Raw genomic sequence first — 16,994 nt, forward strand, 5'->3', positions numbered from 1 at the left:
TGTTCAATAAATATGGTCAAAGTTCAATTTAATTTAATGTACATTTACTGTCCTTGAACCCTGTACAACAAAAATGTTCCTGAAAAGTTTCTCCAGTACTTGGTTGGGGCCGAACAATTGATGCTTTTGAACCTTTTTGACTTCATTTAGAAAAACATGTTCTAGTGAAATATCTCGATTATGGGATTAATAAATTAAAACACATTTACACTAGATCACTGATGAGGAATAATAATATTTTTCAACTTAACTGATAATGTAAACGCATATTGATAACCAGTTACATGGATTAATATTGATTTCTCACGAACAGGCAGGGCCGCTCGCCATGCCCTTGAAACAAGGAGCGTCGCCGTGGAGACGGAATGCTGACTGGTCCGGCCTGTTCTGCAGTCCCCAGAGGGCGGCGCCATGGCGACCTGCGCTCTGAACAATGTGCAGAATGTGCGGGCAGATAAACATCGCCGCTCCGTCGTTTTCCGCCGGCCCGTCTAGGGTTTCCCGAAACCCGATCTCCCGTCTGCTCTGGCCATGTTGAGCTGTTCCCACAGCCTGATGTTTTACTGACTCCTTCCTTTATTCCGCAGCCGGGCCCAAGGTGGGTGAAAGCGCCTCCCTGAGACCCTGCTTTCATGGTCCAGGTGAACTCTGAATCGCCCCATTCTGTGTGTGTGTGCACAATCATACCAGAACAGCTGAACTGTTCTCTGTCATTCTTATCATCTAATGGGTTCTGAAAAAAGTTCCGTTCTAAAGAGACTAAAAAAACTCAAACATGCCCAGAAAAACAATTAAGGCTGCAACACACAGAACGGACAACACACAGTGGACAGAAGAGTAGAACCTGAGCTGTAAGTGACAGATGTGACACGTGAACATGGCTCATGGGGTCAGGTGGATCAGCCTGACGACATACGGAGCGCAGGAGTCGCGGTGATGATAACACTAAAAGCAGTTGTGTAATGATACGGGTGACATAATATGAAGCGGGTGTGGGCGACCGCGGTTTTAGAGCAGAGTGGGCGGAGCTTATCCTAAATCCCAGTGCAACCTATTTGTGGATTATGGGATGTAGTCATGACACCCGCCATTCCGACAGAAATTCCTCTTTTCAGCCGATCATGTTTCATATCATGTGTGAGCGCTGGGAAACGTTCCGGCTTCTGCGATCTGAGGTGGGAACCCCCCGCAGGGCTCCGTCTGTCTGCTGCAGGTGACGATGAAGTGGAGGCCAGGTGGCCTGAGGGGACACCTGCTCCTCCCTCCTGAAGTCCCAGCATGACCCGCGGCGGCCAGCATTCTCAATTATTTCATGACACTGCAGGTGACCTCTGACCTCTTCCCACCACAACACTCCATTTTTACATTTACATTTGCAGCATTTACCAGACGCCCTTATCCAGAGCGTCTTACAGTCAGTAGTTACGGGGACAGTCCCCCCCCCCCAGGGACACTTATGGTTAAGTATCTTGCTCAGGGACAAAATGGTAGTACGTGGGATTTAGTAATTGGGGACATGGGCGAGTGTGTTACCCACTAGGCTTCTACCTGGGGGGAGGAAACAGGAAGCCAGGCAGCCCTTTCTATTCAAGGAAATATACACAGATCTGTAAAAATCCATCTTGCTGTTACATGTCTGTGTAAGTTGCAAGTTGTCTGCTGCCCCGGCGTCCTGGGCTCCTGCGACGCGGGTTTAAAGCTGAGGGCGGAGCCCAGATTCTAAATCGCGCTCGTATATATGTTGTTATTTGCTCTCTAAGGTAATTTGAGACGTTCCAGCGCCAGCGGGAATAAAGCGAGCGCTAAATAAAGCCACCAGCGGTACAAGCAGTTCTCGACGGAACTCACCTACCACGAGTTCAAGAGGTTCTTCGGGCTGAGGATGCTGTCCGAGGGCGGAGACGCCTACCTGCGGACCATGTTCTCCGCCCTCGACATGGACAACATGAGCAGGTTCTATTTGAAAGTGAAACGTGTCCTCTTGTATTTATCCCATCACCCTGAGTGAACAGTGGGCACCATGACAGGCGCCCGGGCAGCAGTGTGTGAGGACGGCGCTCTGCTCAGTGGCACCTTGGCGGTTTGGGATTCGGACAGGCCACCACTGTCCATTTATCGCTTATTCATGTGCTGGACGATCTTGTTCTAGAGAATGAATCCTAAAAAAACGTGTCTGACTGCTATGAGAATCATGTTGGTATCATGTGGGGCCAAAAAGGCCCATGGTTTGATGGAACAGAAGTTATGATCACGAGGAACTATCCAGCAGCCATAGCCAACAGGATCCATCAAACACACACACAGCTGGGCCTGTAGGATGGATGCTTGTTGATTCATTTGCTAGATTCTTTAAAAGTGAAAGTGAAGTGATTGTCATCGTAATACACAGCACAGCACATGGTGACACAACGAAATGTGTCCTCTGCTTTTAACCATCACCTTTGGTGAGCAGTGGGCACCCATGACAGGCACCCTGGGAGCAGAGTGTGGGGACTGTGCTTTGCTCAGTGCCACCTCGGCGGATCGGGATTCGAACCGGCAACCTTCTGATTATTGATGTCCGTGACTGAGATTCCAGAGAATCTTCCAGAGATTCCTCAGTCACTGACATTTTAACAGTTTAATTGACTCGTAAAGAACTGATCACTACTTTAGGATGACTGGTGTTTGCAGGAAGGTGCTTCTTATGGATTTAGAGAAACATACACATTACAGGACAAAATCTTTGGCCCAAGTGATCTTTTATTACAAGAAATGCTTAAAATCAATATATCCGGACGTGTAATGTAGTGGAATGTTTGGATGTGAAAGTTCAAACCCTTTCCCATATTTCTAATGAGATCCTGTTTTTTTTACATTTAAATATAGATGTTCCTGAAACACAGACGTGAACTCCCAGGTTAGAAGTGGCACATGCGGTCTAGTCCTGCTGCTAAATTTCTTTAGGAACGCGTCTCTCATGACCAAACTGGCCAGAATGGAAAAGCAAAGACTCGCTGGACCAGGCTGTGGTGAAAAGGCTCATTTCTCTCACAGGGCGGCTGCATCGACTTCATGGAGGACGTGGCTGCACTCAGCCCACTGCTGAAGGGCAGCGTCAGGCAGAGGCTGCGGTGGACCTTCAAACATCGACCACGATGAGCTGCTCCAATGTTGGCCTGCTCGTTATTCCCTATGATGTGGCCTAAAAGAGGACTTTCTCTGCCACCACACTGCCACCTGCTGGTCACCGTACTTCATTGTGTTCAGTAGGAGGAGGGGTGGGTGGGGGGGTCAGGAACACGTTTTATGAATTTGCCTTTCTCCAGGCTGTCTGGGCCATAAATGGAATTGAGCAGGAGATGTCAGCAGAGGACTTCACCGACACGGTGTATAATGAAACTGACATCAACGTGCCATTTATTCTTCCCAGTAAATTTGATTATTTACTACTGATTCCACTGACTTGTGCATGTCAGTCCATTTGGGATGTGATTCAAGCATGCAATCTGATACACGATCGTTGATTTCAAGCTTTTCTTGTTTTGTTCAGAGAAAAAAAGCAATGTATCACGGTGACAGGTGTATGATTATTTGGAAATCGGACTGTTGTCCTCATTCCAAACTTATTAATCAACTCCAGTGAAAGAAAACCCAGTATGTCTGCATATTTTCAACGTCAGGAGTGTGTGCACGCATGTGCATGCATGTAGGTGTACTGACCCTGGAGGAGATCATGGAGGGCATTCAGAATGATGAGACCCTCCTGGTGGTACTCTAGGTCCTCCTGTCCTGCAGCAGATCACCATGAAGGACAGATGGATTGTTCCAGAACAAACAACACCTGGAGCAGAGCAGCGTTGTGAAGCTGATATGATAAAAGCTGTAAATGATATGAGGTTTTTTTGGGGGGTTTTTTTATCCCATTGCAAGTGAAAAGTGACTCCATGCACGATGGTAGTAAGTGGGGTTTGAACCTGGGACTTTGTGGTCCTCTGGGTAAATGGCAGATGTAAACTACTACACCCACTGATCTGGGCACTGATAATCCTTGTGCAATATCTGTACCCAGGACCATTAGTTTCTTTTCTCTTTTTTTTTAAATACTGACGTGTGACGTCATCACGTTATTACCCCCCCCCCTCGTTTTCTCTACAGCACTGCTGTAAATACATGTCTCTAATAAAAAATAATGTATATATTGTTATTGTTGCTCCAGGCGGTTTCTGGGCGTGGCCGAAACGTCACAATAAACGCGGGGACAATGAAGGCGGAGAAATCAAGCTTAAATAAGTACTATTATTAGTACTAATTTAAATATTTAACAGCAGGATTTACTTGCAAGATAACTACGCAGTTGGACAATTTATTGCAAACAGCTTCGGTTGTTTTGTGTAGACTATAACAGCTGATGAAACATAGCACATGAATAATGGAATAAATGTTGTGGGCGGGGCCTGTGCCCAGGTGACCCGCCGGAATATTCTCGGCCCCCGCGCCGCCGCGAAAGGTGTGTCGCCGCCGAGCGCCGATGACGTCACGCGTGTACCTGAGTTTCGGGAAGAGTCGCGGCACCGCGGGGAAGTCCGCGGCCCGGGAAACAAAGGACTCGCCGACTCTCGCCTTCGGTCGCGCACCGAGTTTCCGGGAGGGGAGGACGGCGAAAACGCGCTTCCTGCTCGGGACGGAACTTCTCAGGTAGGTTTTTTTTTTTAAACGGCGAGGATCGATAACGCCGCGGGACGTCGTGGCCATATTTCTTTTCTGGCCGTTCGTACGACGCCTCGGCCGTTTCTGCGCCCTTCGTCGCCGCGGCGGGTCCGAACCGGGCACGTTTGACTGGTTTCGCCTCGTCCCGGCTCCGAACACCCGGCCAGGAAGATGGTGGTGGGGTAATGGAGGACCCGGAGGACCCGGTTCTGCACCAGAATCTTTCAGGGCCCTCTGGTGCATACCCTGGCCACGCAGGGGTCATGACCCCTGTGTATCAGTCGGACAGTTCCGCTTCTGGGGTTAAACCGGTCTGGGACTGGCCTGGTGACGGGTCCGCTGGGACCATGTGACAGAATCCGGTGTAAACAGTGACGCCACCCGCCTGATTTTCAGATTGTTACCGGGACACCTATGCGTATTTGTCTTTGCCACCTAGCGGTCCAGCTTCCAGGCCCGAGATGGCGGCCCATCCGAGGCGCGTGCGGCTGAAGCCGTGGCTGGTGGCCCAGGTGGACAGCGGCCTCTACCCGGGCCTGGTGTGGATCAACCGGGACGCCAAGCGCTTTCAGATCCCGTGGAAGCACGCCACCCGCCACACCCCTCAACACGAGGAGGAAAACACCATCTTTAAGGTTTACGCTTCTTCTCTGAACCCCTGTCTCCAGCTGAGAGTAGAACTTGTTCTCCATGTGCAGATCCTAGACGCGTTGTGCACGTGAATTTCTGTGTGCTGCAGGCATATAAGGCCGTTTTTCATTAATCGGTTTAATTCTTTGTTAAACTTTTATGCAAGGACCAGACCCACATGAATGATATGAACACCCATAACCGCAATATGACCTTTTGCTGATAGATCGAGTAAATGCCCCGTGTGGTTTCAATAACGGCGTGGATCAGGTTTGAGGGTAAAAAAAAAAAAAAACCTCCTGTCCTGTACCAGGCGTGGGCTGTCGAGACGGGAAAGTTCCAGGAGGGTGTGGACGAGCCGGACCCCGCCAAGTGGAAAGCCCAGCTCCGCTGCGCCCTCAACAAGAGTCGCGAGTTCAACCTGGTGTACGACGGCACGAAGGAGGTGCCCATGGACCCCCTCAAGATCTACGACGTCTGCGACATTCCGCAGCCCATCAGCAACCCAGGTTCCTTCTTCGTCCTGCTGGATGCTTAGATGGTGTTGAAAAGCATCTCTGCTTTGACGCTTTTAGTCATTTTTGTCATTGTGAGATGTCCTTGTCAGGCTCTACAGGATCTGTCCCCTGGGAGGATGAAGATGATGAGGAGGAGCTGCCTGACACCCCTGAGCCACCCCCACCCTACCCCGGCAGTGGTAGGTGATCCGGGGCCTGTGAAGGCCAAGCTGCTAAACGTTCCGAGAACGTTCATTTCTTCGTCCCTCCGCCAGGTCTCTCTCCAATGCCCCCCGTCTGGACCCCGCCGGGCTCCGTCTCTCCGATGCAGCCCCCGAGCTGCCCGCCCCCGGCTGAGGTCTGGCCCAAAGAGGAGCCGGTGGACATGGAGGTTCCGGCCCCGCCCGTAGAGCTCCCGCCGCAGCCGTTCACCGAGAGCATCTCCTTCCTCTCGCCCGAGACGTGGATCAGCTCTCTACCCAGTGAGCCTTTCCTCGCGCGCAAGGATAATAAAATCTCCCGAGTTCTAGTACGAGCCGTGACCGCGGGAAAGTTTTAAAGTTTTTAAAGTGAAGTGATTGTCACATGTGATGCACAGCAGCACAGCACACGGTGCAAACAGTGAAATTTGTCCTCTGCATTTAACCCATCACCCTTGGTGAGCAGTGGGCGGCCATGACAGGCGCCCGGGGAGCAGCGTGTGGGGACGGTGCTTTGCTCGGTGGCACCTTGGCGGCTCAGGATTCGAACCGGCGACCTTCCTTAACCGCTAGGCCACCACTGCCCCGAATGCCCCCGAATGCACCACTGCCGCCTCGGCATTTTCTCCCGTCATTGGGTCACGTTTTACTTTTAGAAAGGAGCTTCCTTCGGCCAGTTTAAATCATTAATACTTTTTCCATGTTCAAAAGTGCCGTGTTGTGGTCAAAATTCAAGGCCACCAGAGGTCGAGGCCACCAGAGGTCGACTGAAGGTCGTCGCAATCTACGCGCCAGGCAGAGTGAGGTGAAAAGACGTAAACCCCCAAATCAAACTGTACGAGTAAAAAAACGAATTTGTGCGGATGTGGCCTGACTGCTCACGCGAGGAACGGCAACGCGTCCGAAGCTTTTGCATATTGTCTGATTGTGCCGTTTTCGTCTGATTACACCGGGGTGTTCAAGCGAATCTCGTAATCGACGCATCGCGGTGCAGGCTTGGCCGATTCTGCATCGATTGTATCATAACGGCGCTGGTTTTCTGGTTAAGAAGTAGTGCCGGTAGCGACTGTGGCGGCCCGACCTCGCCGATGTATTTGAAAACATGATGTGACGTAAATATGGAATATTGATTAGCGCATCGCGACGTCAGGGTGGTAGTAGCCTAGTGGGTAACACACTCGCCTATGAACCAGAAGACCCAGGTTCAAACCCCACTTACTACCATTGTGTAGTAAAAGCACCGTCCCCACACACTGCTCCCCGGGCGCCTGTCATGGCCGCCCACTGCTCACTCAGGGTGATGGTTAAATGCAGAGGACACACTTCACTGTGTGCTGTATACAAGTGACAATCACTTCACTTTTTTACTTAGAGCTGGCGTGTCACCTGTCCCCTCCCTGCTCCAGGACGTGTGCAACCATCTCTTCCCTCCACAGTGACCGACCTGGAGGTCCAGTTCCAGTACCGGGGGAAGGACGCATGTCCGGCGATAACCGTCAGCAACCCGCAGGGCTGCCGCCTGTTCTACGGCGACCTGGGCCCCATGATGCACCAGGAGGAGCTGTTCGGCCCGGTCAGCCTGGAGCAGCTGCGCTTCCCCTCCACCGAGCACATCAGCAACGAGAAGCAGCGCGTCTTCACCAACCGCCTGCTGGACGTCATGGACCGCGGACTCATCCTGGAGGTCAGCGGCCACGACATCTACGCCGTGCGCCTCTGCCAGTGCAAGGTCTACTGGTCCGGGCCCTGCGCCCCCAGCCCCAACACGCCCAACCTCATCGAGCGGCAGAAGAAGGTCAAGCTCTTCTGCCTGGAGTCCTTCCTCAGCGGTACTTTAATGCTTCCGTATTGGCCTGTAGGTAACGCGGTGAAAGTTCACTGACTCCTCCTTTCTCTTCTTTCACGGCGGGAATTCCGGCTCCACCGCTCGCCGTCCAGGTGTCCTCGGTCAACAGAGGGGCCAGTCCGCCGGCCTGCCCCAGTTCGACATCCTCCTGTGCTTCGGGGAGGAGTGGCCCGACGGCCGACCTCAGGAGAGGAAGCTCATCACGGTTCAGGTAGCTGTTTATAAATCTCACGCGTTTCCCGACTCAATTTACATCCACGGCATTTACCAGACGCCCTTACCCAGAGCGACTTACAATCAGTGGTTACGGGGACAGTCCCCCCCTGGAGACACTCAGGGTTAAGTGTCCTGCTCAGGGACACAATGGTAGTAAGTGGGGTTTGAACCTGGTTCTTCTGGTTAAACACTTGAAAACAAAGTTGTGATCTGCTAGGAAGTGCGCTGGTGTGTTTTACCTCAAGACAATTCATTTTATTTCTTTTCGGTTTAGCCGATGTATATGTTTGCATATATACATTGTATATGTTTTTATTGTTTTAGATTTATCTTGTGTTGCAATTTCTCAGTAATGATAAAAGGGGGAAAATATTTATTGTGAGAACTTTCTATAAACAAAAGTAAATTGTACCGTGAATCGAATGCAGGGCTGTGCGATATGGCATTAAATTCATATTGCGATATAATTTGAACCATAGACTGTATAGAGGGGTGGTACCTAGTGGGTAACACACTAGCCTATGAACCAGAAGTCCCAGGTTCAAACCCCCACCCACTACCATAGTGTCCCTGAGCAGGACACTTCAGTGTCTCCAGGGTGACTGTCCCTGTCTCTACTGACTGTAAGTCACTCTGGATAAGGCCGTCTGATATGCCGTACATGTAATATTGCGGTGTATAATCTGTAAATTTAAATGTAAATATTTTTGAAAGGGTACCATGTAAAATATTTACTGTGCAAATCTGCAATAATAAAATGATAACATTTGAACATCTCTCCTGTAAAGGTTGTGACCTCACTAAAGTTCTTGGAACTTGGATTTCCTCTTACTGATGGAAAAAAAAACTTGAAACGTTACCACTTATTTCACAGTTTATCTGCTGCAGCCATTAAAAACCAACGCGTGTGTAGGTTCACAGACATGATCTATGGGTTTCTGTTTAATGAGTAGCCATGTTGTGACCTCCAGCGACCTCATGTGAAACATTTCTGCAGGTCATCCCGGTGGTGGCGCGCATGATCAGTGAGATGTTCTCCGGCGACTGCACGCACTCCCTGGACAGCAGCAGCCTGCGGCTGCAGATCTCCACCCCCGACATCAAGGACAACATCGTCACCCACCTGAAACAGCTGTACCGCCTGCTGCAGACCCACCAGGGACAGGAGGGGTGGCAGCTGGCCCACAGCGCCGGCCTGCACCTGCCCCCCACCCTGCAGGCCTAGCGACCAGGCTCCGCCTCCATGCGTCCGCCAGCGCATTGCATGCTCTACTCCAGATTTAAAAAACCATTCCTCACAACCAGGAGCTCGGCGGTTTAGATAAACACCGGTCTGAGCGTGGTGGGTCAAAGTCCTGCTTGTTACAGTGAGGGGGGGGTTAATGATTGGCTCTGTGTCCGCCGTTCAAATTGCACTAAACAGCCCGACCCGCGGACACAATTTCAACTGTCCGTTTGTATAGATGAGTGTGTAGCCAGTAATATATAAATATATATACATACAGTTCTAGTTCATCAGGAGGAATTAATATATAATATTTTTCTGCTCTGTATGCACTCTGTAGTTTATGATCATGGGGTGCGGGGACTAGTTTTTCGGCCCTTTTTGTTGTTTTTTTTTTTTTTCATAACTGGTCGCGATTTTAACCGATTCCTGATGCTGTTATGCCTTCTGGCCACAGGGCCCAACATCCTGTTGTAAACTGCTGCTTTTAACGTGCTTTACTTTGGTTTGCTTTTATGAAATAAAATTATTGTTGAAATGTTGCATAGATTATAAACTCATTTTGTAAAAAATGACAAAATAAACAGATTAAAAAAGGCTTATTTTTTATTCTGAAAAACATGACTTATAAAAAAAATTTAAATAAATGCAGAGATGAAACATTTGCATAAATTACATTCTACGTTTTTTTTCCCTGAGTAAGAACAGTCTAAAATACTATTTTAGTTTTCCTAAAAATTAAAAAAGTGTGTTTTAAGTTTTTTTTTTTTTTAAAGAAATCTATATCATATCGGCTTAAAGCACTTGGGATGCTGCGGCGATGCGATTTCCTGCAGGCAGCTCTGTAGAAGTTCCTCCAGCCACCGGTAGAGATCCTGGAGTTGCTCTTTGTCGACGTGGTGATGAAACCACAGCGCCGCCGCCGCCAACAGCAGCAGCAGCAGAAGGAAGCTGAACCAGCAGCCGGGGCGACTCTTGGTGGAGACAGAGAGGGAACATTTATGTTCGCTACGTTCATCAGACGTTCATCAAGCTTCAGGACAATGAGAGCCATAAAGGTGCTCCTGACTCAAAGAGCATGGACGTGTTCAGCTGTGTTCATACCACCATCTAGGAACCACAGAAGAGAACAGTACAGACTGGGACCCCTTTGTGTGTCGGGTTGGTATTGAGGAGGATGAATGGTCTGGATGAATTCCCAAGTCCTGAGTCAGTGCTGCAGTGTCCTTGTCACTGGTTCCCGAGTGGAGCACGATGGTTTGACTGAACGATCTCGTGAACCCGTGGTCTGCGCTACTGGTGTTACTGACCTTTCCCTTCCTGGAGCCGCTCTGATGTTGTGGAGGAACTGAAGGACCACGGTCGCAGGGAACTGCCTGAGAACAACAGAGAAACTGAGCTGTGAATGTAATCAAGAACGTGAGGTTCTCTTTCATTTCTGGAGCTAAATGTCTTCTTCATTATGGAGCAGTCAGTGAGTTCAACTTAAATAATTATATGTTTGTGCTTCTGATTTCTAGAAGATCGCTATGATTTCTTCTGGAATGTTGCAACATACAGAGCTGAGATGACATGTTCACAGCTAACAATGGACCTGTCCTCGTAGAAAACGCTCTACCTCAAGCAGGTCATCTTAACATAATTGCAAAAAAAGGAACCTCCAGTTTTGAAGTTCTCACCTCCTCCTCCCTCAGATGAAGATCTTTGATGAATACAGCAGGCTGGGCGGTGGAATTCTGGGTAATTTGTGTGCCCTGTGCAAGACCTCCCGACCACCTCTGTTGTCTGCTGGATGGAGATTCCTCTGGAATGGTTCAGTCATGGTTTGGTGTGAATGCAGATCAGAACGCATCTATGCCATCTTCTAACCAAAAATGCTGCAGCAGGTACCTGAAGTGGTGTTGAAGCAGCACTCCTGTTCCTTCTGGTCCAGATCCTGGTTCTGCAGGTAGGAGACCTGATGGAGAAGCTTGTTGTGTAGCACCACATTTTCATCCTGGACATCCTGCAGCTGACCTCGTAGGTCCACAGCTTCTCTGTTGGATTTCTGGTGCACAATGGGCAAAGCAAAAGGTGCAAGGAAGGCTTTAGTGGTGGCGAGGAACCTGGTCCATGGAGGGCCAGTGTGAGTGCAGGTTTTGAGATCCTAATAATGTTTGGAACTCCGAAACAGTGTCAATATTTAAGTCCAGGCTAAAGACAAATCTTTTTCGCCACGCATTCCATTAGGAAGTGGCCCCATAATCAGAAGGTTGCCGGTTCAAATCCCGATCCACCAAGGTGTCACTGAGGTGTCACTGAGCACAGCACCGTCCCCACACACTGCTTCCTGGGCGCCTGTCATGGCTGCCCACTGCTCACTCAGGGTGATGGGTTAAATGCAGAGGACAAATTTCACTGTGTGCACCTGAGCTGTGCTGCTGTGTATCACATGTGACAATCACTAAAAGTTAAAACACATTGATACTATGATGCTCGTCTCACCTAGGTTGTCCTAGATTGTCCACTGGGGACGTTGTTGCACAAGTGAAGTGACTGTGTCCTCTGCTTTTAACCCATAACCCTTGGTGAGCAGTGGGCGGCCATGACAGGCGCCCGGGGAGCAGTGTGTGGGGACGGTGACTTTGCTCGGTGGCACCTCAGGTTTCGAACCCGCAACCTTCCGATTACAACCTTCCTAACCCCCTAGGCCACCACTGCATCGTTACACGTACGCAGGCATCTACTGTAACCAGTCAGTCCGAACCTCCCAAACTTATTTCTTGTTGTTCTAGACCAGGGATGGACAAACTATGGCCTGCGGGCCACATCCAGCCTCTTGGTCTTATAAATCCAGCCCGATTGGTATAGATTGGTATAGAATTCCCAAAATAAAGTAATAATTTTGACCGCTCCCATCTGAACTCGTCCTGTGGTGCCTGGCGTTCCACCAGGTGGCCTCGACGGAGCTGAAGATCTTTGCCTGAACCCGACAGATCTTTACACTGACTTGCGCAGTAAATGAACGGTCAGGAGATGCATTTCGACTAGCGAGAAAGATGCAAAAATGGTGAGGAGGTGCGAAGTTGAAGCAGACTCTAGCATCTAGCATCTCAAGATGCAACGTTCACATATTTACATCATTTCTTTCTCCGTTTCACAGTTCCCACTAAAAGCGAATGTAAATATTAACCCTGTAACGCCTTTTATATGTTCGTGTCTGATATGTCTGCATCTGGTGCTGGTGCAGCACCAACTCCATCGTGGCTACAGCTTCAGGGATCTTCAAATGTACCAGTAGCATTATGATGGACACTTTTCTTTTTCTTGGACAAATCATCATTCTTGGACAGACACCATTTGCAGGGCGTCCCTCTCTGTATCCCTCCTTCCCAAGGTTTCTTCCTTTCTTTTTTCTCTCTTCTACAGTTTTTCTTTGTGTGCAGAAGGGTCAAGTGTGTTGGGTGTCAACTGTAGGGTCTGTCAAAGCCCATTGAGACATACTGTATGTGATTATTATGGGCTATATAAGAAATAAATGTTGTTGTGTTGTTGATCTCATTCTAATGGTGTAAAAATCTGCACCCAACCAGACCATCCACGTCGAAGGTTCCCAAGGTTCCCTGGATGTTGAGAAAATTGGTTGTGAACATGTTTTACCTCCAGCTGGTCCTGCAGGCTGTAGATCTGCTCTGAGTTCTGTTGTAAAGATGCTCGGAGTTGGACAATGACCCCCCCCTGCTCCTGGTAAAGACCCCGCCAGCGCTCGCTCTCGTCCCCGCTGTCCTGTAGCGCCCTCTGGCAGACAAGACACAGCATGTGAGCGCGCTTCGTTTTTTCTCCCCCCTCTCAGGCCGCAGTTGCTCGTGTCTGTCTCACCTCCAGGCTGGACACCTTCTCCTCAGCCTGGCTCTTCTCCGCAGTCAACGTCTGCAGGGCGCCGAGAGTCTTCTCCTCCTCCACCTGCCTCTGTTCCTCCATCTGCAGCAGCAGCCTCTTGCCCACATCCCTGGAAAACTTCTGGAGGAGGTGAGGGGGGTCACAGGTCAAAATGATTCAATCATTTACTGCATAAATTCATTATAAATACGAAGTAGGAGGAATAGAGGCCCCCCCCAAAAATAAATCAATAATTAATGAATTGTTATTTTCACTTTGCTGTGGATGTACAAGGAAATGGACTTATTTAAAACATCATCATTGATATTTAAATGGGTTATAAAATAGGAAAAACTAAATAATTTTCTTAATGGTCCCCCACACGGCATTAAAGATGCAGATCTCATTACAAAATATGAACATACCTGGCTGCACACCTGCAGCTGCGACTCCAAAGCGCCGATCTGACATTTCAGCAGGTCCTCTTTAAACCCGCCCTGAGAGAGATATGACACACACACACACACACACACACACACACTTACACTGTGTTTCCGCCTTACAGAAACTGAGGTTAGGAACAGGATGCAGGTCGACTGCTGCTGGTGTTTCACGGTGCGCCGTCTGCCTGCCGCTGGCCTCCTGTCTCAGTTTTTAAAGAAATTTCACAGCTGAACACAGGCAGCAGTGTGTCGTCTGCCTTTTCTCTTCCTAAAACCACGGGGACTCCTAGGACTTAGCCGTGCACGCTGCAAACGGAGTTTGTTATCATGAAGAGCAATACTAGAAATAGCATTCTTCTTCATTAAAGGGGAAGTGGAAATATTTTTGCGCATAACCAGAACGTTTGGTAGTATGTACAAGAAAAGAATAGACGTGCTTATTTTTTTTGTATTTTAAGCAGATTTTTCTCATACGTTTTATGTCCCAGGGGCATTTGGAAGTACAGTTATGACTCTCTCCCCCCATTCATTTCAACTGGGGCTCAAAATAAATGCCCAGGGGATTGCTCCCCAAACTACCGCCCATTCATGTGCGCTGAACACTCTTCAATTATAACCTACTTTGTTCCCCAAATTCATGTTTTAACAGTTTAAATGCAGTGTTTTTAGGCCGCTGGAGGTAGTTTTGGTGCTTTTCCTATAAAAGACTCACTGCAAAATCTTTGAATTGACATAGTACTGCGCGTGTGTGTGTGTGTGTGTGTGTGTGTGTGTGTGGGGTTACCCTCCACATTTTGTCGCAGGACAGCAGTAGGGCGGACGTCCCTTCCTGAAGGAGCGCCAGCTTTTTCTTCAGCATCTGTTCCCTCCACAGCGCCTCCTGTGTGCAGCAGTGGAACGTTACCGCAGTAGAACCAGCAGTAGAACCAGCAGTAGAACCAGCAGTAGAACCAGCAGTAGAACCCGCCGCAACGGTGCAAACACTGACTCTTACACACCTGAAGGTACTCGGCCAGCTGGAGGAGGACCTGAAAAGGATGAAATGTGGGTTAATTTCTCGCAGCAGCCGCAAAGATGGGTGCCGTTGTGGCTCTTATCAAATCTCCTGAAGAGATTAACCCTGTGAGTTCCATCTGAGCTCTGCTAGAACCTCCTCACCTCCTCCTTTACGGTGACGCAGCCGGACCTGTCGACAGCAGAGCGAGACAGGGGTCAGCCACCCAGCAACACACGAAATTGGACAGAGGGTAGAGGGACTCACTCAGTCTGTGTGCTGGAGACGTTCACGTGGACCGGTCGGTTGGATGGACTCTTCTGATCTGCAAAGAAGAGGAGCATGTTCTGATACTCTAGATACCAGACTCCATGTCTATATATTTCATACTTCAAAGCCTCCACCTTTATTTCCGGTCCTTGCTGTGATTTCTGGGTTCCTCCTCAGGGGGGCGTCCTGCTGCAGGTTGTGGGAGACGCTGCCCTCCTGTACAGGGTCCTGCAGTGGGTGACCTCTGACCCACAATGCCTGGAGGATCCAAAAGTCAGTTTACTCGAGTAGTTCATAAAGACTGAGGTTACCTAGACCACGATGTGCTGGATCAGGGCTTTTGTGTTCTTATCAGGGTCAAAGGTCAGGTAAGATCTATTGATCTTGATCCTTTAGTCCTCATCCAGTAAATGTAATCCTGCACTGACCTGTTCCAGGGCCCTTGTGTCCGGCCAGGTAATTCCAAGATCCTGGGCCACGACCAGCGACTGCCTGTGGGTCGGCTCCGCCCTCCGCCGGTTCTCCCTCAGGGTCACTTTCACCTGAGTGACGTCGGCGTCACCGCTGATCCCTCGCCGCTTCAGGAGCTCCTTCTCCCGCTTGCGCCGCATGGTGGCCTTGTAGTCGGACTCCGTCTGCACACTGGGGCTGCGGCAGGTGGTGGCGTTGTTCCGGTCCCGGAGCCACTCGTGCTTGGCAGCCCTGTGCTCGCATTTCTGCTCGAAGCTCTCCGACCTCACGTGTCTCCTGGGTGACCTGCTGGACTCCATGTCTGCAGCTTGTATCAAACCGGTCGGTCTGCAGGACAGAAATGACCAAAGCCAGTTTCAGGCAGGTCCTTCTGCATAAATGTCAGAGTTTAAACAAATGCATTTAAAGAAGCATAAATGACAGCTGTGGGCTTCTGAAGTTCCACCCAGACAGGAAACACGCCCCGGTTCTGATGTGGTGATCAGATGGCCTCGTATCTCACCCTGCAGAGCGGCCGCCCACTCGGACCAGAAAACCGTCCAGATCCAGAGCTCATGTGGTTCTAAAAGCCTCACCGTTTCACGATCCAGAGCTCGGGTGGTTCTAAATGCCTCACCGTTTCACGATCCAGAGCTCGGGTGGTTCTAAATGCCTCACCGTTTCACGATCCAGAGCTCTGGTGGTTCTAAAAACCTCACCTATTCACAATCCAGAGCTCAGGTGGTTCTAAAAACCTCACTGTTTCACGATCCAGAGCTCGGGTGGTTCTAAAAACCTCACCTATTCACAATCCAGAGCTCAGGTGGTTCTAAAAACCTCACCGTTTCATGATCCAGAGCTCAGGTGGTTCTAAAAGTCTCACCGTTTCACGATCCAGAGCGCGGGTGGTTCTAAAAACCTCACCGTTTTACGATACAGAGCTCAGGTGGTTCTAAAAGCCTCACCTTTAAATGATCCAGAGCTTGGGTGGTTCTAAAAGCCTCACCTTTTCATGATCCAGAGCTTGGGAGGTTCTAAAAGCCTCACAGTTTCATGATCCACAGTTCGGGTGGTTCTAAAAGCCTCACCATTTCATGATCCAGAGCTCGAGTGGTTCTAAAAGCCTCACCGTTTCACGATCCACAGATCGGGTGGTTCTAAAAGCCTCACCTTTTCACGGTCGAGAGCTGGGGCGGTTCTAAAAGCCTCACCGTTTCACGATCCAGAGCACGGGTGGTTCTAAAAGCCTCACCTTTTCACGCAGAGCCCTGGTTCTTCAGGCTGCGGCCCTGGAGCCTTTGAGAACCAACTGTCAGTTGCTGGTGCGTTCTCTGCACAGGAAGTGAGAGGAAACCGCAGCACTTGTTCTGTTCCGCCACCCCCCTGACAAGAACGCCCTCTCAGGAGGCGGGGTGTGATGCCCGAAAAACAGGAACCTCTCCATTCATTGGGTTCTTCCACAGCACACGGCACAGAACCTGCACAGTCGTCATAGGAGGGCCCGACACCAGAACGCAGAACCTGCCTTCTGGTGAGGTCAGAAGTTCACCTACAGGCCTTCTACAGACTCACAGCACAGAGCATGCTGGGAAAATAAAGTTACATTTACATTTTACATTTACGGCATTTGGCAGACGCCTTTATCCAGAGCGACTTACAACGTGCTTCCATGTTAC

At 49.7% G+C, this 16,994-nt stretch overlaps 2 protein-coding genes across 2 annotated transcripts; one reads left to right on the top strand and one right to left on the bottom strand.

The window, feature by feature from the left end:
• Nucleotides 1-4,496: 4,496 nt before the first annotated feature.
• On the top strand, nt 4,497-9,900 carry irf6 (interferon regulatory factor 6). Its single transcript, XM_028998042.1, has 8 exons — nt 4,497-4,677; nt 5,129-5,324; nt 5,633-5,828; nt 5,927-6,016; nt 6,092-6,298; nt 7,453-7,845; nt 7,955-8,073; nt 9,076-9,900. The coding sequence occupies exons 1-8, from the start codon at nt 4,511-4,513 to the stop codon at nt 9,301-9,303; spliced, it is 1,596 nt and encodes a 531-aa protein (XP_028853875.1). The 5' UTR covers nt 4,497-4,510; the 3' UTR covers nt 9,304-9,900.
• Nucleotides 9,901-10,004: 104 nt separating this feature from the next.
• Nucleotides 10,005-16,790, bottom strand: LOC114800545 (TRAF3-interacting JNK-activating modulator-like). The gene is made up of 14 exons (XM_028998043.1): nt 16,571-16,790; nt 15,297-15,666; nt 15,003-15,126; nt 14,866-14,923; nt 14,763-14,790; nt 14,603-14,632; nt 14,389-14,484; nt 13,587-13,658; nt 13,162-13,302; nt 12,943-13,080; nt 11,194-11,350; nt 10,983-11,107; nt 10,614-10,679; nt 10,005-10,277 (listed from the first exon to the last, which is right to left on the bottom strand). Exons 2-14 carry the CDS (start codon nt 15,636-15,638, stop codon nt 10,089-10,091), a joined length of 1,566 nt encoding a protein of 521 aa, XP_028853876.1. The 5' UTR covers nt 15,639-15,666; nt 16,571-16,790; the 3' UTR covers nt 10,005-10,088.
• Nucleotides 16,791-16,994: the final 204 nt, after the last annotated feature.

The sequence above is a fragment of the Denticeps clupeoides genome, chromosome 12 (genome assembly GCF_900700375.1).
Source record: "Denticeps clupeoides chromosome 12, fDenClu1.1, whole genome shotgun sequence".
In the NCBI taxonomy this organism is placed as follows: domain Eukaryota; kingdom Metazoa; phylum Chordata; class Actinopteri; order Clupeiformes; family Denticipitidae; genus Denticeps; species Denticeps clupeoides.